The 20,972-nt window shown below is 48.3% G+C and overlaps 6 protein-coding genes across 6 annotated transcripts; 1 reads left to right on the forward strand and 5 right to left on the reverse strand.

Moving 5' to 3' along the window:
• Window positions 1-312: 312 nt before the first annotated feature.
• N7443_009883 (uncharacterized protein) lies at window positions 313-1,233 on the reverse strand (the record flags this gene model as incomplete). The annotated part of the gene is made up of 3 exons (XM_056889939.1): window positions 313-1,044; window positions 1,097-1,114; window positions 1,183-1,233. The coding sequence occupies 3 exons, from the start codon at window positions 1,231-1,233 to the stop codon at window positions 313-315; spliced, it is 801 nt and encodes a 266-aa protein (XP_056736430.1).
• A 1,173-nt stretch (window positions 1,234-2,406) lies between these two features.
• Window positions 2,407-3,639, reverse strand: N7443_009884 (siderophore iron transporter; the record flags this gene model as incomplete). Its single annotated transcript, XM_056889940.1, has 1 exon — window positions 2,407-3,639. The coding sequence occupies one exon, from the start codon at window positions 3,637-3,639 to the stop codon at window positions 2,407-2,409; it is 1,233 nt and encodes a 410-aa protein (XP_056736431.1).
• A 600-nt stretch (window positions 3,640-4,239) lies between these two features.
• On the reverse strand, window positions 4,240-5,925 carry N7443_009885 (ankyrin repeat domain-containing protein; the record flags this gene model as incomplete). Its single annotated transcript, XM_056889941.1, has 1 exon — window positions 4,240-5,925. One exon carries the CDS (start codon window positions 5,923-5,925, stop codon window positions 4,240-4,242), a length of 1,686 nt encoding a protein of 561 aa, XP_056736432.1.
• A 2,264-nt stretch (window positions 5,926-8,189) lies between these two features.
• On the forward strand, window positions 8,190-9,890 carry N7443_009886 (Efflux pump roqT; the record flags this gene model as incomplete). Its single annotated transcript, XM_056889942.1, has 2 exons — window positions 8,190-8,629; window positions 8,681-9,890. 2 exons carry the CDS (start codon window positions 8,190-8,192, stop codon window positions 9,888-9,890), a joined length of 1,650 nt encoding a protein of 549 aa, XP_056736433.1.
• Window positions 9,891-13,459: 3,569 nt separating this feature from the next.
• N7443_009887 (uncharacterized protein) lies at window positions 13,460-17,203 on the reverse strand (the record flags this gene model as incomplete). The annotated part of the gene is made up of 15 exons (XM_056889943.1): window positions 13,460-13,602; window positions 13,656-14,069; window positions 14,120-14,226; window positions 14,279-14,618; window positions 14,675-14,811; window positions 14,861-14,900; window positions 14,955-15,472; window positions 15,521-15,608; window positions 15,662-15,746; window positions 15,793-15,828; window positions 15,883-15,930; window positions 15,988-16,293; window positions 16,363-16,554; window positions 16,704-16,802; window positions 16,853-17,203. 15 exons carry the CDS (start codon window positions 17,201-17,203, stop codon window positions 13,460-13,462), a joined length of 2,904 nt encoding a protein of 967 aa, XP_056736434.1.
• A 1,747-nt stretch (window positions 17,204-18,950) lies between these two features.
• Window positions 18,951-20,720, reverse strand: N7443_009888 (pentachlorophenol 4-monooxygenase; the record flags this gene model as incomplete). The annotated part of the gene is made up of 8 exons (XM_056889944.1): window positions 18,951-19,110; window positions 19,162-19,349; window positions 19,409-19,682; window positions 19,733-20,089; window positions 20,151-20,230; window positions 20,296-20,348; window positions 20,403-20,540; window positions 20,591-20,720. The coding sequence occupies 8 exons, from the start codon at window positions 20,718-20,720 to the stop codon at window positions 18,951-18,953; spliced, it is 1,380 nt and encodes a 459-aa protein (XP_056736435.1).
• Between the last annotated feature and the right edge of the window lie 252 nt (window positions 20,721-20,972).

The raw sequence follows: 20,972 nt of genomic DNA on the forward strand, positions 1-20,972 counted from the left end.
AGCAACCTCGGGGAATCACAGCCTCCATGTCACCTCCTGGTACCATCCACTTCATCCAACTCGAAAACCAAAGCACAGCTGACAATCAGAAACTATACTATGAATTCATCGCCAGGGCCCAAGTAAAGATTTCCGAAGGCTGTGTCTCTTTTCTCGCAAAGTCGGGTTGAAAGTCGGGTTGAATTGAAGTTCATCGCTGGGCATTTTCATATGGATTCTCTCGTTGAAGATCCCACTCACCTTGCGTCTGAACTCCTCCGACGACCGCCTTCGAAGAAGTCCTGTGTAAAAGATTGGGTTAGTACCTGGAAACTACATTCTACTTTGGCCAGGGAGGACATTACTACTGGTCATCCGTGAGGCCTGCTGTTCGACCGGTGCGGAAGCACTAGTGTCATTGCCAGCTGAATCCAACTCCGACTCGTCAAGGTCGTTGAGGCTGGTGCAAGTTTTGATGTCAGCCAGTTTGCTTGCACGGACGACTCGGGTATGGAAGCTGGCTCGTCTGTCGGTGGAGGTCACAATATTGCTGCGGCGGTTGAATGTGCTTGGTGAACTGGGGAATGTGGATGTCATCAAAGGGGGGTACACTCCTTCGGGTCGTTGTGGCTTGTAGGTGTAGCGGATTTCTTTGAAGATGTCTGCATCGGAGAGAAGTGGGGTTGGGGCGAATGGTGGCAAAGATGCGCGAGACGCCGCAATATTCTCGAGGTTTGGTGGTGCCAATGGCATTTCTGGTTGGATCAGAGGTGGGTTTAGGTTTGGGTTGGAGGAGAGACTTCTGAAAGACGAGCAGCTTCGAATGCTGTTGGGAGTCCCGGGTTGACAAGGTGTTTGGGCTGGGGTATTGTTGTTGGAAACCCAGATTCCTTCGACTTCGACTCCTCTCTCGAGGGCTCTGGCACCAAAGGGGACGTCGTCCTTTACCAGCATGGGATACTGCTCAACATCCTCCAGTTTCTGACCAACCTCGAGTTCTGCAAACCTGCGGGTCCTCCATCTCTGGAACATCAAGACACAAGTCGCCGCAATCAGCACGAGCGCCTAATGTATCTGTCAGTGCGCCTGCTTCAAATCATAGCACGACTTCTCGCACGATCAAGAATCCCAAAACCTGTGAAGTGAAGTTGTTAGTGCGTGACTCCAATGATTTTCTTTCTTGAAGCCAAGGCGTATTCGCACCAAGGTCAACTTTTCCCACAGCGCCCAGTCAACCCAGAATGCCATGTTCATATTTTGATGTTGAACGTTTCAGCCGATCTAGCGATTGATCTGATAGGAAGCAAAGTAAAGCAGGGAAAGATATTGATTGATTTGAATGATTGAATGAGAGAATGGGAGGTTGGGGGCTCGTGGGGATAACAAAAAGTGCATGGGCAACTGTGTTCACAGACTCATTGAGCCGGGAGGGAAAGAGCAATGCTGGCCACTTCTGGCAACGGTCACATTGATCATGCCGGACGCAAAAGATCACTGGGAGATTACCTCTTTGGAAAACTCTTATACTACTTGCCCAGCAGTCTCATTTGGGCACGATGAATTCACTCATTTGTTCCGTTAACTGTCCAGAGTTACAGGCGTCCTGACGATCGGTGACCAGACTCCTTGGTACAGCTCATCCTCACAGGTCAGCTAAATGTAGGATCACACTAGAATGTAGTCTTCGTGACTGACATTATGTGCAGGGTTTGAGAGCATGACGTGATCTGGAAAAGGAAAAAAGAGTGTTGAGGAACATTAAAGAGAGCCCTCAAGCATATATACCGTAGGTATTCATCTGACCTGCGGGGGATCATCGTGATTGATTAAAATATACTCTCCAGGAATTATGAGGATTTTGGGCTAAAAAAAAGCTGTAACCCAGTGTTGATGATTGGTGGACGGTGAAATTGGCAAAAAGAAACTCTCCCTCGGGGAATCGAACCCCGGTCTCCCGCGCTTATCGGTATTAATGACAAGCGGAAATCATGACCACTAGACCAAGGAAGATACGATAGTCGAGTTGCTGCTCGACCACTTGGGTGGTTGATGGAATATGATGACAGTTCTTGCTCTATGAACCACAATTCAAACTCCCAAATTTGCCACTTAACAGGTTTTGGTCCCGATCTCGATGAGCTCACACTCGCAAATAAGGTTGAAAAAGCGTTCAGGTTATTTTTTAGTTATTGTTGAACATAGGTCGTTTCTCCAGTATTTTAATTATTTTCTCTTTACGTTAGGAAAGTTGAATTTAGTGCTGCAGAGGTATATATTAGGATCAGGGTGTGTCATGAAAAGCAGGCAATGTTTCCCTCCAAATATTAGTCAAAAAAAAAAACGTCAGTATTGAAATTGCAAATGTCATCAAGTCGCTCAAAGATGAATACACAATCATAATATTTAAACATAATTCGTTAATACGTCTCATAACTCCGCCAAGATGTTCATTGGTGTGCTCGCGTGCAGCCGGGTGGTATACCCCGCGACCGTAACCGAGAATTCCGCCTGCAGCGTATTCAAATGCCGCAGAGTATGAGTAGAAAAGGTAGGTGTAATATGACCCGTCGCAGCAACGTCTTTCTCGCCTGCTTTCAGACCGCTTGCGTGCAGAGTAAGCTGAAGCATTTTGCCGAGATTTAGAGTCTGGCTCTTGTCGGTCAAGGGAATCATCAACGGGAAAGCGTCAAGTCTCCTGAAAGCCTCTTCAAGGCCGAGATCGACAAGAGAGCAATGAATACTGGATGGTGAGTGAACTGAAGTTCCTGCGGTCACTCTCGTCTCGGATCGTATGACAAACTTGGCCGAGTTGAAGAGGACTTTCAGCTCGATACCCCGTAAAGCGTTGCTGGTCTGCGGTAGGAGCTCAAATTTCAGCTTATATGGGATATTTGATAGGTTACCAAGTTGGACGGTAGCTGGTGCGTAGACTTCGACTTTATAGTGAAGCTCTGGAGCGCTGTTTGATGGGTGTATGAAAAATTCTCTTGTTCTTCGCACGAACGAGCGTTCTTCATGGTGTACCACTGACAGCAACTGTTGGCCTCGAATACTTCGGTTCAAGGTCCTTCGTTGCCTGCCAAATCCAGTGAAAATAGTGTCTGGACTGTGTCGCACTTGAACGGGACATGTTGAAGTGTAGACCTTTTGCTCGCCTCTCTCGACGTATCGCATCTCGGCTTCGAGATAATACTCCACCCAGCACGCTGATGAGGAGCTTCCAACAGAACAAAATGTTCCTGGCAAGCGAGAGCTGGCGATTTCCTCCCAACTCGGGAGCAGATCACCGTTGAATTGAAACTCCGAGTCCTGGGAGTAGGGTGACATCCTGATTTCGAAAGGCCAATAGACAGAGTCATTGTTATCTGGTATATGAAGAGGGCCCTGGAACAAGGTATGTTGCTCAGGGAGTAGAAGCTGCTTATAGATAGGCCCCTCCTGGTGTCTATCGTAGGGCGCTCCCGATCCCTTTGTGACCTGGGTCTTGACTCGTCCCCTCAAAGCCAGCTTGACGGTAGCTTCGGATGTGACAGTCGGTGCATGGCGAGAGACAATGCCAATGACCGCATCACCAGCGATGTAGCTCCATCCCTGTGGTGCAGCAAGACTGATTTTCAGGGTGCAGTTGCCACGGTTCATAGTGGGCTTGCTGCTGTTCATCTTGAACGGTAAGCAAAATTGCCCAGTATAGATCAACTAGATGAGGATGCACGGACGATCATGGACAAAATGGGATAAGGAAAAGGAAGGTTTGAAGGGGGGCGAAGCAAAGGTTTTCTTCGTACCCCGGACTACGAGGATCTAGATTGACCAAAATAGCCGACCCACGCGAGCTGGGCACGGCCCCGTGCGGATGCGGCCAAAGCTCTCGCCACTATACTTTCAAGGTTCGTATTTGCCTCCAATACCGCCCAGACACCTTATCTGGCTCTGACCCCGCTCACTCTGGTTCTGATTCGGGCTCTGATTCGATGTATGGTAAACCCCGACCAAACAAAATCCAAATGGGTTGGTAATTGTCAATCAGCTTAGCGAACGCATTGGACTCTCGCGGTAAGTTTTGGATCTGCCCCCAAACCTATGAGACACTGTATAATCATAAATTCGCCTACATCGACGGACAGAAACAACGTGGAAACCCCGTTGTGGTCCCTGGAATCCACTTATACTTTCCGCTCATAGTGAAACGTCTGACCGAGAGGCGGAGACCTGATTTGGCTCCCCAGTCTAGAGGGGTCTTGCTCTTTCAATCCTTTTATGTCAGGACGGATGCCATCGGAATTTAAAAGGGCGATAGTGGTTTGGGCCCTGTAGCCACAAGTACAATGGAGTTTGGCCAAACACATCGCACGCGTTTGGATCCGCGCCTCTCGCCAGGAGCAAATCGATTGTAGAGTTGCAAAAGAGAAATGACGCCTGATGCAGTACAGTGCGACCGAGAGAGTCTCGAGAGTCAATACTGGAGCCCCTATCAAGAAAAAATTCGACTAATCTTTCGCATCGTCGGTATAAACCACGCCCGGGTGGTAAGCCTAGATAGCAACCATGTGCTACTGAAGTTGAGCTGTTATCACGGAGTCCGGCCTGATAATTATCGAGCACCGTGGGAGGTAACACAGGAACCCCGGCGCTATTCAGGGCTTGGAGAATGAGATCGTCATTCCCAATACGTGCAAAATCCTCTCTAGCGCCTGCGTTTAGCAAAATTATTGTTGCCTCATGACTCCCATTCGATAAGGCATGACATAGAGCGGTCTTCCCATCCAAGTCCACGAAATCTATCCAAGCTCCCCTCTCAAGGAGTAGTGAGATGACCCCACTGCGATTATTCATTGCTGCGAGGCGAAGTGGCACATCCCCGTTCGGATCGATAAAGTTTGGGTCCACGCCGCGATCCAGCAAGAGCCTGACAATATCCTCATGGCCCATCATCGCAGCAACACACAATGGCGTATGGCAATTTGAGCAGTAAGGGACGATTGTTTGTAAGCTAGGGAAACTTCCGTAAATAAGGATATCTCTCCGCGGATTACGTAAAGAGAATGTCCCGTATTCCCCAGATATAACCCTTAGGAACTCCTCTCGTGGCTTTTTGGGAGGATATCGGGCCTGTTCATCGAGACCTTCCGGATTAACACCGGAATCGAGCAATATACGGACCACATCTTCATGGCCAATAAGTGTGGCGATAAATAAAGGCATGAAGTCGTAGATGCTCGTCCGGTAGGGGTCCGCACCTCGATCAATCAAGAGTCTGACAGTTGCAGCGTGGCCCTTACCTGCGGCTGCATAGAGTGGACTTCTACACCCATTCGGTTCGGCAAAGTTGACATCGAACCCCCAATCCAGCAAAACCTTGACACAGTCGTTACTGCCCTGAGAAACCGCTGAATCCAATAAGTAGTCACTGGATTTGAATCCACGTTCAAGCATGAGCGCGAGAATAGAATTGCGACCTTTAGCCACGGCCAAGCTGACCAGTTTTGCCCCACTATCAACCAAAGATGCTGGTTTGGCCTGACTGTCTATTATAATTCTGGCCACTTGGTCATGACCACCACGTACGGCGTTGGAAAGTGCAGCGCCGTGAAGATTTTCAGGGTTTCCATCGGAAGTGGTAGGGACGTAGTCAAGTAAGAACAGCACAACATCTTTACGCCCATATAAAGCGGCCTCATTCAAAGGCATTCCACCATCACTATCGATGTAGTCGAATGGATCCTGCCCTTGGTCGATGAATTTGCGAACAGCCCCGAGCTGGCCATGTTGGGCAGCAAGTATTAAGCCGTTCCCCTCATTATCCTTGATGTCACGGACATAGACGTGAAAATTAATAACTTCGTAACAGCGGCGGCAAACCTGGGTCAAAGCATTGATATCACCCAGGTTTTTGAGCTGAGAAGCTATGATCAACAGGAGTTCATTAGGCAGAGCAAGAAGGGGCATGATCTGCGGGGTCGAATGACAGGGATGAGATACCAGAGCCCCAGGGCCAGATATTGACGTGCGGGTTTGGGGGCGGGGGGGGGGGGGGGGGGAAACCAGAACACAAGGGACAGGGGACAATCTGATGGAGGGTGGAAACACAAGCAAGGTTGATCGCTGAAAGTCATGTTTGTGGCCAGTCCGGGTGTTAGTTCCCGTCCTAACCCGAACGGTCAGGCTGGTCCAAAAATGGGCGGACCCACCGAGGGTGTTGGATCTTCGTGAACGCGTCAACTCCACCCCATTGAGATGGCAAGCTCTAAGTTTTTGTATGAGTCGGCAATTTGAAACTAGCGGCGATCATCAGGGGAGTAGAAAGATCGTCCTTATCGTTGGGATCGTCGTCTCAGGGATCAAAAGAGGGATAACGTGTACGATGGTGCAACTGCCGAATTTTTGATTGGTGAAAGTATCCTTTCTAGGTTCGTGAGCTCCTTAGTTTTGAGGATCGCTGTTGCCGAAACTATCGAGCTTAGTTTATTGCTTAGCAGGTGCTGTTGACTGATAAGGTGCTTTATGGGTCCGGACAGGGTCTGGACAGGGTCTTTTCGGGATCCGCTCGTCCAGAGTGATTTCACATGCAATGTGATAGAAATCTGGACATTTGGGCAGGATGTCATAGAGGCACACAATTCCATCACGATCACGCCGAGTAGAGAATCAGCTCAATGAATGTCCGTATACGGACATTCTCGGTTGTCAAGATACCAATGCCTCATACCCCCATATGTAGGAAGATTACGGGATAAGCATGCCCAGGTGGTTTTCCCAGCCAGAGTTATCCCCCACTATCGACATATCCTGGCAGAAAGCTGGCGTAGGCTTCAATCTCCTGTGCCCAGTAGAAACTTCCGGGGAACACATCGGCATCCACATTCTTCGGCACAATGTCTATTCCGACCACTCCGAGTCCATGAGACCCGGGAGGCTTCTCGCGACACCTGCACTCCCTGTCGCAGAACGAACCATGTCGCAACATCCTCCTCGCCCCTCCCCCTCGCTTGACGCAATTCTCGCGATGATCATTGAAAGAATACCACTGAGATATTCTCCGTTTAGGATCATAATTCTGCCCTCGATCACGCCTTGCACACATGTCTGAGGCACTTGATTGCGTAATGCTTTCTTTACATGATTATGCTGATGGTGCCTTATTGTCTAACCTTAATTCATGGCACAGTTCTCCCGGGTTATATCGTAGTTGGAGGTTTTGTACCTGGTGTTTAACTTTGAGCATCGCTTAATCGAGAACCGCTGAGTTCTGATGCCAATGAAAGTCTCACGTTCCATTCGCTCGTGAAAGCGTTATTTGATCCAGCTCAAAAATAGATAAACCATTCCCAGACAAGGTATCGCAGCCATCGCACCAAAGATAATGTCGTGACGTAAGTTCGGGCGCAAATTCAGAGATCTCTTCTCCAGACGTGTTTCAAGCCAATCTATGGAATGCTGGACCCTGAAAACACAAGTGCTTTACCGGGACAGACGGAGCATACTGTGGTGTACATGTGGTATCCGACCTCCACTTCCAGGAAGAGCGGGCCACGTATTCATGATGTACATCGAGACATGATATTTTCAGGAGATCTTAGAGTGGATGGTGGTACGTCAAACGAGAGTGAGGAATGACAGAGAAAGGGGGAAAAGGGGAGGATGAGGTATCTACGCAGTACCTCGCGTCTCTGATTTTCATGTTGGGGTCAGTGACTGACCATACAGATCGTCCAGATCATTGATCTCCCACACATCCCTCAATGTCCGCAGTTGGAAGATATACACCATAAAGTATGCAGATCGTAAATTTCAACAATCAATAATTAAGAAAATGAAAAAGCTCGGTATATGGATATCCTATCTTTGAACCTAACCTTGGTTGAGGACCGTCTGGACTCTTCCGCTGAGTGTCGGCGAGGCGATGACACGCGTAGGTAGATAGTCTGGCTTGCGAAAGAGGTTCACAGAATTCAGACACGTCCACATGAGCTGAACGGCTGCCGTTACTCGCTGGGAAAAAAGCCGCGACAGTCTCAACTCTTGCGAGTGCTGGATGGTCCACCCCATCCACAGGCGGGAGACTCCCGACGGGGCCAGTACCCACTGTACCCGCTTTTTCCAGATGTGCATAGTTCGGATTTTGGAAAAAAAGATTTTAATAAAGGACTGAACGGAGCTATAAATGTAAGGCAGGATGTCCTAGGTTCTTCATTCCCATCCGACACGAAACAATGGCAATCGTCGGCTGGTTTGATCGGCTTCGTGGCCAGGCCACATGGAACAATGGGAATGCGCAAGACCCTCCTTCCCTTAAATACCCTGAATCTACCGTCATCTCTGCCTCTGGTACCGGTTTTCCTGCTTCTCCTACTTCAACTGCCTCGACTGCTTCAACTGTGGTTGGTACTCCGACCGACAACGAAAAGGCCATGACTTTGGAGAAACTTCCTCAAGAGTTCGGTCGGCTGGGTTCTTGGAGAGGTGCCTTGATCTTGCTGGTCACGTCGGGCTCCCAATTCCTGGATAATGTTTTCATGACCAGTTCTAATATGGCGTTGGCATCGATCCAAGAGGAGTTTGATGTGTCGACTACGAACCTGCAATGGATGATTTCTGCATACACCTTGACCTTTGGAGGTTTCCTTCTTTTGGCTGGAGCTTTGTCCGATCGGTAAGAATATTGCTTTGAATTCGATTGAATGAGTGCTGACACTGATTTTAGCCACGGGCGAAAGCTGATTCTCTGCCTTGGTCTACTATGGCTTTCCATCTGGACATTGGCCATTGGCTTCGGCCAGTCATTCATTCAGCTCACGGTCTTTCGTGGTATCCAGGGCGTTGGAGCTGCCATGACAGTCCCTTCCGCTATTGGAATTATCAGTTCCTACTTCACTGGTACTGATCGCACTCGCGGTCTGTCGATCTATGCCGCCTCAGGGACATTGGGCTTCTGCGCCGGTCTTATCCTGGGTGGCTTCCTTACCACTTCCTTGGGCTGGAGATACATCTACTACATTATCGTCATTATGACTGGTGCACTATGCACCCTGGGGCTGATTATTCTGCCCAGTGACCGAGCACCCAAGGCTGAGCAGCCTAAAATGGATTACTGCGGTGCAGTTCTATCAACTGTTGGCCTGATCCTTCTTCAATTTGTTCTTTCCAGCGGCAGTGTTTACGGCTGGGACAAACCGTTCATTATCGTGATCCTTATTTTGTCAATTGCCCTTCTCGTCGCATTCGTTCTGCTTGAGAAGTATACCGGCAACCCTCTCATGCCATTGTCCCTGTGGAAACTTCCCAACTTCGCAGGCCTCTGGATCGCAGGCTTCACCTGCTATGGAAGTTACCAGAACGTCATTTATTACATTGTATTGATAGCGCAGGAAGTGGACAAGCTTTCTGCAGGCGAAACCGCCCTTCGCTTCTTGCCCATGGGAGTCATTGGCTTCATCGCTTCCATGGGAACAGGCAAGCTGCTCGAATACACGAACGGGAAATACACACTTCTCATCGGCCTGGTGCTTACAGTATTGGCACCGATCCCGAGCGCCCTGACCGTGATCGGAACGACTAACTTCTGGGTAAACAATCTTGCAACCTCACTCATCAGTATTTCCGCGGTTTCCTTCATCTTTGTTACGACCAGCACAACCATCCTGACCAGTGTCCCTGTCGAAGTCAAGAGCCTGTGCGGCGGAATGCTTAACACTGCATTCCAAATTGGTTCAGGTGTCGCGCTGGCTATTTCTGCTGCCACCACAGAAGCAGTCGACATCAAGAAAGGGCACGAGCTCGACCAACAATACTCAACGGGTCTCTGGTGCTCCTCGGGCCTTGCAGGACTCGGTCTCATAATTGGCTGCTTCGCCGTCCGAAGAAGGGGAATTGGTCCGAAAGATCGAGCGGAAGGAGACGATGTGGCAATTTGATTTGATTTATCTTTCTGCATATTTTATATTTATACAGCGTTCTCCATAGGGATAGAAGACTATGGATGCACAGGGTACATAATGATGGGATGATATCCGTTTTCGGCCCAAGTTCACACTCGTAAATGATTCACCATGGTATCCCGGCTTAGACCATACAATTTACAATTTGCCATTCCAATGTGAAGACATCGAAAAAACTCTTCCCAGTCCTTACCTGATGCCGTTAAGCGCCCGCAGTGGAGATAAAATAAGGAAAACTTGACCCGCTCTGATAAGGTTGCCCACGGCCCAATCTTAGTTCCCTCAATCGCCCTATGCTCCTCTGATCTCAATCAAGTGCTGCAAATTGTTTTTTGCAGGTGGCAAACAATGTTTCACATCACATATCAGATATGCCGATCCACCGACCACTCCAGCTGGCATGTCGTGACTCCACTCGGCCCGTGTTTCCACTTCTCGGCCCGCTTCAAAAAAAGCCTTGCGGTAGGTTTGCCGAGCAAAATTGGCCACTGCAAGATTCAATTTCTGAGCGTCGACTGTGTAGGTCGCACAGATTGAGTTTTCAGAATTTTGGCCGCGTTGGCAAAGCGATTCAAAAGTTCTGCAAATAGATGGGCTTCGGCGAACCGCTGGTCGGTGTGATCCCGGGAAGACTCACGAACCCGAAACAGGGAGTCTCGAAGGTCTTCCCCTGGCAGATACATGACTATTGCATTCCCCTGCCACGTACGTCCCACATAAAGTACCAAAAAAATATTTCTGGGAGGATCTGCCCGGAAGGGCAGTTCCGGACTACCTGCCCCTTGTAGATCATTGAAATTCATCCATTCTATTCGTTTTGCTCCCCTGCAGCCAGAGGTTCTGCCTGCTGCCCAATTTTATCTGCTATTTCCGCGCGAATATTGACTGTGACTAGACGGTAGCGGTCTACCTTATGACTGGGTTCCAATCCGCTAATTTATTTTCACCTCGTATGGTCGAGAACAGGTCTGTAGCGAACGGACCTGTGTCACTTGGTTAAAATCGCGATTTGTTGGACCAATGGCGTTGCGACATTCAGTATGGTCTGATTTTCGGGGCATGTTTCGGTTCCATGGTTCGTGGTCGAGCAAAATAAACGGTTGCTATCGCGTTTGGATGGCATACGCATTAGCTTGTTGGGAAATGGGCTAACATCACAAGAATTACGGTCGCCACTACGGTCGCCTTGGTAATAGTTTGACTCTGGAATTGTAGTCACTGAATGTCATTTGAGTTGTACATTAGGTTTAAGCCTGGAAACGTATAGAAAACAACAATGAAAAGAATGAATTGTGATATGCCCATCAAAGGGCGCACATGGAAAGAAAAAGTAGACAGCTTGATAGGCATCGAGATTTAAACCGAAAGCAAAAGTGAAAGTGGAAAAGGAAATGGATTTCAATAGCTTCAAATATCACCAGAAATATCAGAGATGCAGAAGTTAATAGGTGAACAAGAATTAATGTTCGAACCAACAACAGTGTAGAGTAGCTTCGGTTCCTCGAGATACGCGAGAGTGAAAGGCTGGGTAGTGCTGTCACTAGAGACAACAACCAGGGAAGGGTCTTGTTTCTCCCGGCATCATTACTTAGCACACAAAAGTAAAGCGCGCAGGAGGTACCATCAAGGGTCTACCAAGGGTCTGTGCCTCGTGAAGAATGCTGATGGAACTGGCCTCAAGAAAGGAGAGATACTCGGCCTTGCCGGGAATTTTCGGCGCTCTTAACAAGGCGAAGATGCGAGATATCAGTCTGGGTTATCTCGTCAGGAAAACGACGGGGAAATTACGAGCGCTGTCACCGACCCACACACTAGTCGGAGAGTGGCGCTAGGTCGTGGCGCTGCGTCGTGGCTTGACCCGAAACGAATCGGAAGCCCGAGGTCTACAGGCTTAGAATTGGCTTATCTGAAGGAAGGGTTCGCGAGAGACCGGAAAAGTCCGGATACCCCTCTTATCAATATAATAAGATCCGAGAATATTTTTGTTTTCTCCGAGCTAGATCCAGGGACCATTCGCTGTCCTTGGTATGTTACTCTATTTAAACCGATCCTCTTTGCAGGGTTTGAGCGCCTATGGGCCCTTATAGCGTGGACTCCAAGAATTTCGATCTTTGGGTGATGCTTGGAACCTATATCAGGAAGGGTATTCTGGCCCTGGCTGAAATCTACTCTCATAGTTCTATCGCCGCTCTTAGTCTCAAGAATGGTACATGATAGCTTGATCACAAAGAAAAGGTAAGGGCTCTTAATCCTCCGAGAGGAAATCAGGATGCTTCTACTGGTCGGAGAGGATACCCGGTATCGGGTTTGGACGGACATGCCGTCACGCTGCAATTACTCAGTTTTTACGGAACCAGGAACCAGGAACCAGGAACCAAAGACTAATGGATACTTGGAGCTTCCAAAGGCTTTTAGAGCCATCGAATGTCTCTTTTTGTCACAAAATCAAGGCTTATAGCAATCAGTAGAGTAGTCCGGTATTTCCTTTCTAATCCTATTCTTTTTCAGGCCACAAGCTTCCAATTAACTATTTCATGCGCCGTTTCTATTACTTTCTTCGTTTAGGATCAATGCTTGATGATTTGCTATCACTTGCTCATTGGAAAACATTTTCGAGTCTTGTTAGCGCCCGACTTGCTCCTTTGCACAATTGCATTTTGAACGAGCTAAAACTGATCCAGGTTACGAGGGATAGGTTTCGGTCGGCTATCCTGACTGTTACCTCAATGTGGATATGAAGCTCAAGTGACTCAAGCCAATCACGAGAAACTTGTCACCGCCATTGGCTGTCACAAAATCGGAATTGACGTGGCCACCTCCCCATCCCCACCACAGCTTACTTGGGTGATTCTTGATAAGGTCAGCACGGCACTTCGCTGGAACTGTTTGTGTGGGATAAGCCCCTTTAGTTCGTTTTTTTAGGTTTGCGCTTGTTTAATAAGTTCACGTAGGGTACTAAGTGAAATAATAGATGTCAAGCTGAGCAGCATTTGGGATTAACAAAGAGATGAATGAGAAGAGGCTGCTTTGAATGAAGTCGTTGAACGGGATGACAAACGCGGATGCTCAGGACACCGCAGAAGCGGTATGCTGTCGAACAATCGCTTACTAGCGTAAGTTGTCCTATAGCTCAAATTAAGACTAGGCCCCACCCCGCGGGATCTATTCCCATACTAGATGGCACATTCCTTGATTGTACAGTTCATACGGATTGTACTATAGTTTTAGTGTTTGAATCAGAGCAGCCTTCCGATTACACAGCCCCGAGGCAGAACATAGCCGCTCTTTGACAAAGAAAGGGGCAATCCCGCAATCCCTTACCATAACTGTCTGATGTATGATTGCAACTTGATATGCTACAAGTTGCATCTCTCAATCATCACCAATTGGAACTGAATTGATTAAAAACTTGCGGAAAGTCTATCATATTATTGCATAGAAAAGAACTCAAACAAGGTGACCTTTGGTAATCCGTTTAAAATGAAAGAAGACAGTAGGAAGGTTCATAGCTCAAAGTCATCATATATAAATGTCGAAAGTGTCGATTAGTTCAGTCCCAAGACCAACGGGAGAATCGCGGCATTCACAACCTGGATAGCGAGCGGACCGATCGCAATACTAGCAGTCGAGTATTCACCCGGCTTAATTTGCCAGCCCCAGGGAGTGGCAAGAGCCATGACAACCATCGCTAAAAAGCGAGTTAGCCAGGAAAATGGCGTCACAGATGAGAAAAGAACATACCAGCAGTGAGAAATAAGCAAATAGCCCAAGTATACTTGAACTTCTTGACCATCCTATCCAGACCAATGAAGAAACCACCTGGACCGGGCTCCTTGGCAGTCGATGACCACTCAATATTAATGCTAAACGCGTGGCACAAAATAGCCTTGGCGCAGTTCAGACTAATACCGCCGAAGTAGATGATCAGGAATGGAAGCCACATCACGGATTGGAGAAGGGCTTTGTAAAAGACCTTCTCCTTCAGCTGATGGCGGGCCATACTAAATGCGACCGATCCGACACCATTGAAGATGACAACCAAGGAGATCCATATACCCCATGATCGCAGATAGATGTGGTCGATCTGGGAATTGAAGAGACCGACAATAACATAGTTGACTGTAGCCAGAAGCATACCAGAGCCAATTGCATAGTCTGTCACTGTTAGACTAGAAGGCTGTGAAGAAGATGGGTAGGGGACTTACAGGTGAAGATATATGCAATGATGGTCACCTTACTGGTGACAGGCATGTTACTCCACAGGAAGCGAAGGAAGAGTCTTGTCACCGGGCCCTTGTACGGCCATTTGTAGCTAGGCCATGTATTAGCAGGGGAAATGTTTCAGAAATCACAAGAATACTCACAACGGGTGGAAGACGAGCTCGTTACAGCCGTAGGCATACTTTTCCCAACGCGTCAACTCATCATACAGGGTGAGCGACACGCCCTCTTTGAAATCGCGATTGTGGTATGTAGCCAGACGAACAGTCATGCCCCGCATCTGCAGTCGAAGACTGATATCAAAATCCTCGGAGACATGTGCATCAGACCACCACTTTGTCTCCCCATCTGAAGGATCCACAAATTGAATGCTCTGGATGGCCTTCCACCGGAGGAAGGCGTTGTGGCCCACGAAGGGAGATACATCGCCACTGCCAACGCCATACTTAATAGCCGTATAGACAACATCTGTAAAATAAGCAACTGTATTTGATGTGTGAGTTAGTTGTTCAGACCGAGGGTTAGAAGGGATGACGTACTGCCGTTCTCGAACATATTGTGGACCACTTGCATGACGCCGGAGCCATGTTGAATAATTGCGACCTCGGGACTCTCGTGCATTTCCAATGCTCCATAAAGCAGGCAGTCGATCGGGACTCGGGTATCGCAGTCAATGCTTATAATTGTTAGAAATTATCAAGGATAATTAGGAGAGGAAAACATACATGAGAATGTGTTCACCAATGCGAATATTTCCTTCAGCCCCTGCAGAAAATTAGCAAGCTTTTTCAGTGAGGAGCATCGAACAAAATTACTGACAAGTGCGACCTTCATCTTCAGCCAGCATGTTAGTGAGAGCCTGCTTGTAAATCCGATCATCATCCTCGACAACCAAGTCGTCATTCGTACATCCGCGCTGCTGACACTCCAGTTCAGTCAAGCGAACCATTTCATCCTCCACGCGATTCGAGAAAGCAAGACCGTAGTTCATGTTACTGGCCTTCTTGAACTTTCCCTTACGCTCAAAGCCAATCTTGTTCGCGATAGCCTGGGGGCTGGTGGCGTCTTCTTCCTCAACTTCGGTGGTTTCGGCGACCGGCTTTGACTTTCGGAAACAATCGAAACGGCCACTCTTTTTCTTCTGAGAAGACTTCTTGTTGGGCAGGCGGGCCGTGTAGCCGATTCCGTTCTCACGGTAGTACTGCCTGCGGGCTTCGGCGAGCTCAGGCTGGATACACTGCATACCATCATCATTGATGAAAACGGATGCGGTACCTCCTTGCTCCTCGTAGAACTGGACGGCGGCAAGGACACTCATCATAGTCGGGACGATGACACTATGACTAGTAAGCTTTCTGCTCCAGAAAAGGGCATAGTTCACGTACCCCTTCAGACCCTCCTTGTACACGGGCATTTGGATGGTGATGTGGGGTAGTTCATAGTCACGATGGAACTTGGGGTTTGGCTTGATAGCTATGGGGGATTAATAATTTTGATTCGAAGATGTAAATGCGAAGGGAACGAACCTGAGTGGAATTTGGAGTTCTTCAAGCAGAAGCTGGCTGGGAGGAATAGCTGAAAGGCGCTGGTGACTATCACAATGAAGAAAAACTAACTCATGTTAGTGAAATCCACAAGATTCATCAAGCAGACTTACCAAAGAAAACAGCGCAAGCGGTGGAATGGTCACAACCTGTGTCGGATTAATACCACGATGCAACATTTTAAAAGAGGCAACGGAACAAACCAATGCAAATCGAATATAACCTCCATCCCAGGCGTACTCATTGATCAACTGTAGAGAGGTTAGTTTGAAGCCAAACAAAATGAGAAAGAATTCTTCCGCGCTCACCCGAGACACACCAAGCGCCTGGGTCAGGATCACCAGCATGATAGCAAAGCTGATCTTGAATGCGTGGATTCGGTGAGCTGGCCTGGGAGCCAAGTTGCCCTCCAGGTCAACTGGAGTTTCGTCCTCCTCGGTACCCTCTTCCAAGGCCACAGCCTTACTATAGACCTCATGCTTTTCGTCAAGTGCTCCACGAATAGGAAGCACGGTGCTGTTGGCCTTGGTCGAGGTCTGCGCGTCGAGGTCAAAATCCAGCGGTGAAGAGCGACCGGAAATGCGTGGAGTAGTAGCGTTGGAGACACGAGGACCCTGCAGGACGAGGAAAACATGTTAATTACTGGTGTCAATAATTAAGTCCAGGAAAATGTAAGCCCTAACCTTTCTGCCAAGCTGTCGCTCAACATCAAACGCCACGTTGAGGATTGCGCCAGAGTCGTGGGACCAGACCAGAACGATCTTTTCTTGCACAATAATGCAAGCTCGGGCAAAATGAACCAACTCGGAATTGACATCGTTCAAACAATAGACAATAGGGATGCGAGCACTGGTGCTTTCCACGATCAAACTTTTCTGACCAGGCACAATGGAATCAATCAGAGCGGATGTAAATCGAGAGGACATGGCAACCGCAGCTGTTTCGCCCAAACGGGTAATAGCTTCACCTAAAGCAGGGTTGAAATTGTATGGGAAAAAGAATATTCGGCATCAGGAAGGCGAACAGCGATGCAGGTTGAGGACCAAGTGCGAATGCCATTGTCGACCTCGCCTTCGTCGAACCAGCCAAGGAGAGTTGCTCGTCGAGCGAGGTATCTCGCCATCTGCAAAAATATTATTATCTTCTGCTTGATATTAGAAAAGTGAAACTTACTGAGCTAGGATCTTCTCCTTCACCTGACTCAGAGATTGACGGCGAGGCTAGAGAGTGCGCAACCGAAGGTGGGCCTCTTCGTGTACGAGCGGAGTTTGCAGACTGCGTAGGACCGGGCGAGAGCACTCGAACAACCTCTGCCGTATCCAAATGGGGAGTGGAAGACCTTGATTGCAAGTAATCAACTTCCAGGTCTTCATTCTGGACACGATTCTGAAACGAGATTCCTTGCTGAACATGAGTAAGTACTGAAGTTTCAAGTTGAGCATGAGTTTCGACAGAAGGAAGCGGCCATTCCCCCGACTTAGCCATTCCCCTAGTGAGAATAGCTTCTGTTTGACCAGTGCCCATGATTGGACTCTGGGTTCTCTATGGGAGGAAGAGTATATGTCTCCGCAGAGATGAAGACTTGTGGAACCTCTACCTCTATGTCCGCACTTGGGAGGACCCGGGATACTTAAGAATGAACTCGGAAATTCAGCTTTAGCACCACATAATATGCTGATAAGCAATGAGACTAAAAACCCGGTCGAGACTTTGGTTGAGAGAGAGAGAAAAAGAGAGCGGCAAAATAGCACGGCCATCGCCGGCGTATACTGATTAGGAATACGACAGATTGTCGAGGCGACTCAGAATATTGAAAAGTGGCTCTGGAAGCCGATGTTGGAATGCGTACTATAGCTGAGCAATGCCATCCATCCCCGCTAGAGCTAGAGTGGCTCAATGTCGACATGGGATAGGGCTCTCATGGCCACCTCTGGACTCGGGCGGATCCATAGGCAGCATTGAGCTACTGCACTATTCGGGTAATCCAGCTTATCTTGGGAGCGTGAGAGATGTTTGGTATCACTGGAAGCTCGGGTACGCCGAATGGGTGGCATTTCGCAAGGTAAGCGCTATCTTGAGGTACCTTCGTTGGCTTTCAGAGAAGGCTGTCGTGATGCACAAAGGTACCGTGTGTAGGCAATTTGTTGCGAGGGGTCGTGCCGCTATGGCTTTTCAGGAACAGTTCGAGCGGCCTAAGCACCGCTAGGAACGTCCCCGCTCCCCTGCTTGATTGGCGGGTCATAGCGGCCATTTTTCTAACCGAGTGTCCGGGGTTCTAGATGTACGCTAGCATCAATAACCTAAAAGTTTCTGACGCTTATCTGTCGGCTTGGCAACTTCGGCACTTTGTATATCAGACCAAACGGGAATCAAGGCTATTACAGTTCATTACAGACATGATACCTAGATGAAATAATACTATTTTAGTACTATGAGTTGGCTGTTACCACTTCCGAAGGTATACTCATCAGAACCTTCGTTCACCGTACCTTTTCCACAGAAAAGATAATCCCGACGCCCAGCGGGAGTCTAGCCAATGGACGCCTCCCTAATTTTAACGCCTAAAAGGCACTTTTCATTTGCTATCACCTAATAATTGTGTTTCCCATGGTGCACAGTCGTGGACAGGAATAGTAGTGGAGAGATTAGGATAATGAATATGATGCAAAGTTTGGCCGAGACATACAATTACTCGGCGAGCCCCACGGGCGTGATGTAGGCGATCACCGATCGCACCGTAATTTAATTCACAAGACCGACAGGGGACCTGCTAAAAATGACATAGGATAGCCGAGTGGCTGCGAATCTTGGATCTACACCATTGCAAACGTAGAAGGAGGTTGGGTAGTCCTGCATCCGAGCACCTGGAACTAGGTGAATGCAGCTAGCCAGTGCCATGGCAGTGCTCATCTCTCCTTGCTACGTGGTGCTATTCAAACCGATTGGATGAGTTCATAGACTCAAGATCGCTGTAAAGCTCTCGGCGCGAAGAGGTGAGAGCTCATTGTTCCGACACAGAGCTATGAATGCCCTTCCGAGGCTTTTTGAGTGACAAATCTCTTTATCCAGTGACCTGCTTCTAAATATAGCATGTTCATCACACTTCAGAAGAAGCGTCTATTCGAAGGGGGAAACCATAATTCACTTTGAATAAATCCATTCGTTAAGCCATATCTAGCTATTCCGCCGCGCTCCCCATATACAAAAGGAAGTCATCATTCAATATAAATTGATAAAAAAAAAACATTTAAAAATTCCAAAAAAAAAAAACTTATGCGCAAGCTCCTTGCTGCCACATCTTCACCGATCGGACAATCATGCCACGCTCTTCTGGGGTGCCCCACGAAGGAAGCCAAGAACCCTGTGCCAGGTAGAATTCCTTCATGGCACTGGAACTAGCATCAACCCAAGGTTTGCCACCAAGTTCATCACTGGATATCTTTGTTAAATAAGAGCAATCGTCATAAGGATAGGAGACTAACGGGAAGTAGTTATTGGTGCCACCAACGGCGACATTGAGAATAAGGTAGAACTCTTGATCGAAAGGAGTGTTTTTCCGACTCGTTTGAGTCCAAGGATCGCTAGGGACAGTCTTGTTCACGGTGCTACCGGCAAAGCCACCATATATCCACATGTTCTCGTTTTTGTTGAAATCGAAGTAAAGAATTTGCTGTAGTCACGACCAAAATTAGCCCCCATTTAGCATAAATGCTTCCTGTTGATACGTACCCGCAAGCGTCCGTCAAGCCAGGTAAACAGATAATCCTCAGTCCATTCCAAACCGTAAGTGTGGAATCCATCGCTGTACTTAGTGCGCTGCGCACCCCAATCGGAGGTACTCTTCAGATATGCATCATTCAGATATGTGGTCCCCCAGTGCATGGTCGAAGAGATAATGTTGTTGCCAAGCGAATAAGTCTCTGCGTCATTGCCGCGAGCTTCACAGAGATCGATCTCCCCACTCTTGGGCCATGGGCCATAAACAGAGTCCTCGGGCATCATCCTACTGTGCGTTAGCTGATAACCACACTGAAACAAGGAAGAATAGGCTACCAGATGGCGGGCCACAGCCAGTCTCCCTTTGCCAGCTTTGCAACAACTTCTACTCGACCATACTTGATCTTCTTCTTGCCCTTTGTGGTGAGACGCGCCGACCGAACGGGGTTCAGGATCTGTCCGGACGTGGTGTTACTCCTAACCTCGCACGCGCTCCAGTCCGCAAGAGTGGACACACGCTGTTCTGCGTAGGTACAGGTTCCATCGGCGGTGAGATTAAGAACAGTGTTGTTGAGCAGCTGAGCTTCGGTGTATTGGGTTGTTTCGAGGGTAAGAGTCGGGACAATGTGAAGGCCTTCCGAGTCAACGTAAGAGTTCTTCGGGTCGGTGGTAGTCCAGTCAAAGGATCCCGTTCTAGAGTGGCAATAGGTTAGCAAAAGTTGAAGAAGCAGGTTTGAAGGCCATGGTAACTCGCCCAAAGCCGTTCAGCTGAATCTCGTGGCTCCAGACATCGGTGTTCAAGGTCTCAAAGCCTTCATCAAGAATCATGCACCACTGTAGGATAAGAGTCAGACATCTTGCCGATTCAGGAAGGATTGGTTGAGGAAGTGAACGCTTACTTCGTGTTTCGGAACCTTTGCATACTCGTTCCAGCAGATATAACCGGAAACAGCTTTGCGTCGATAGTTAGAATCATTTGGCCTCGGAGTAATGGTAGACTCCTTACCAAGTGCAATAGTAATACATGTATAGAAGATGATGCTATCCCAGTTGGGTCTTCTCTTATTGTCGTTCAGCCATGGCTTTTCGAATTCTCCGATTAATCGAGAACTCCGGAAGCGTCGGCGAGTACCAGCAGGAGGCGCTGAGTAGGTGATTAGCGGATTCGAAAAGTCTCACACGAAAAAGAATTACCTAGAGGTTCAGTAGCAGCCGAATCAGGCCTTCGCGACCGAATAGACCCGATGGGGGTCGCGAACTGCGGTGTTGAAAAGGGATTGTGCGAGACACGAAAGTGTTCAGTAGTGGTCTCTGTAGTTTCCATCACGGACGTCTATAGATTTGCACAGGAGGAATATGGAAAGAAGAAAACGGACTTGAACTGTAACACTTCAAAAGCTCCTCAAAGCCGTTCTACCCCGAAGGTTATATGATACATTGCATTTTGCACTTCATCGCCTCCGCCATAGTTCTGGATTCTAGATCCGGCTATTATCAGTATCGTATTCCATGGTCTCTTTTGATATACAAAATAGGACGGACCTGCCGAGCAGTAAGGCAGGGAAAAGGCCCAGGG

This window comes from Penicillium atrosanguineum (genome assembly GCF_028827265.1).
Source record: "Penicillium atrosanguineum strain IBT 20685 chromosome Unknown utg000008l_segment0_segment0, whole genome shotgun sequence".
Taxonomy (NCBI): domain Eukaryota; kingdom Fungi; phylum Ascomycota; class Eurotiomycetes; order Eurotiales; family Aspergillaceae; genus Penicillium; species Penicillium atrosanguineum.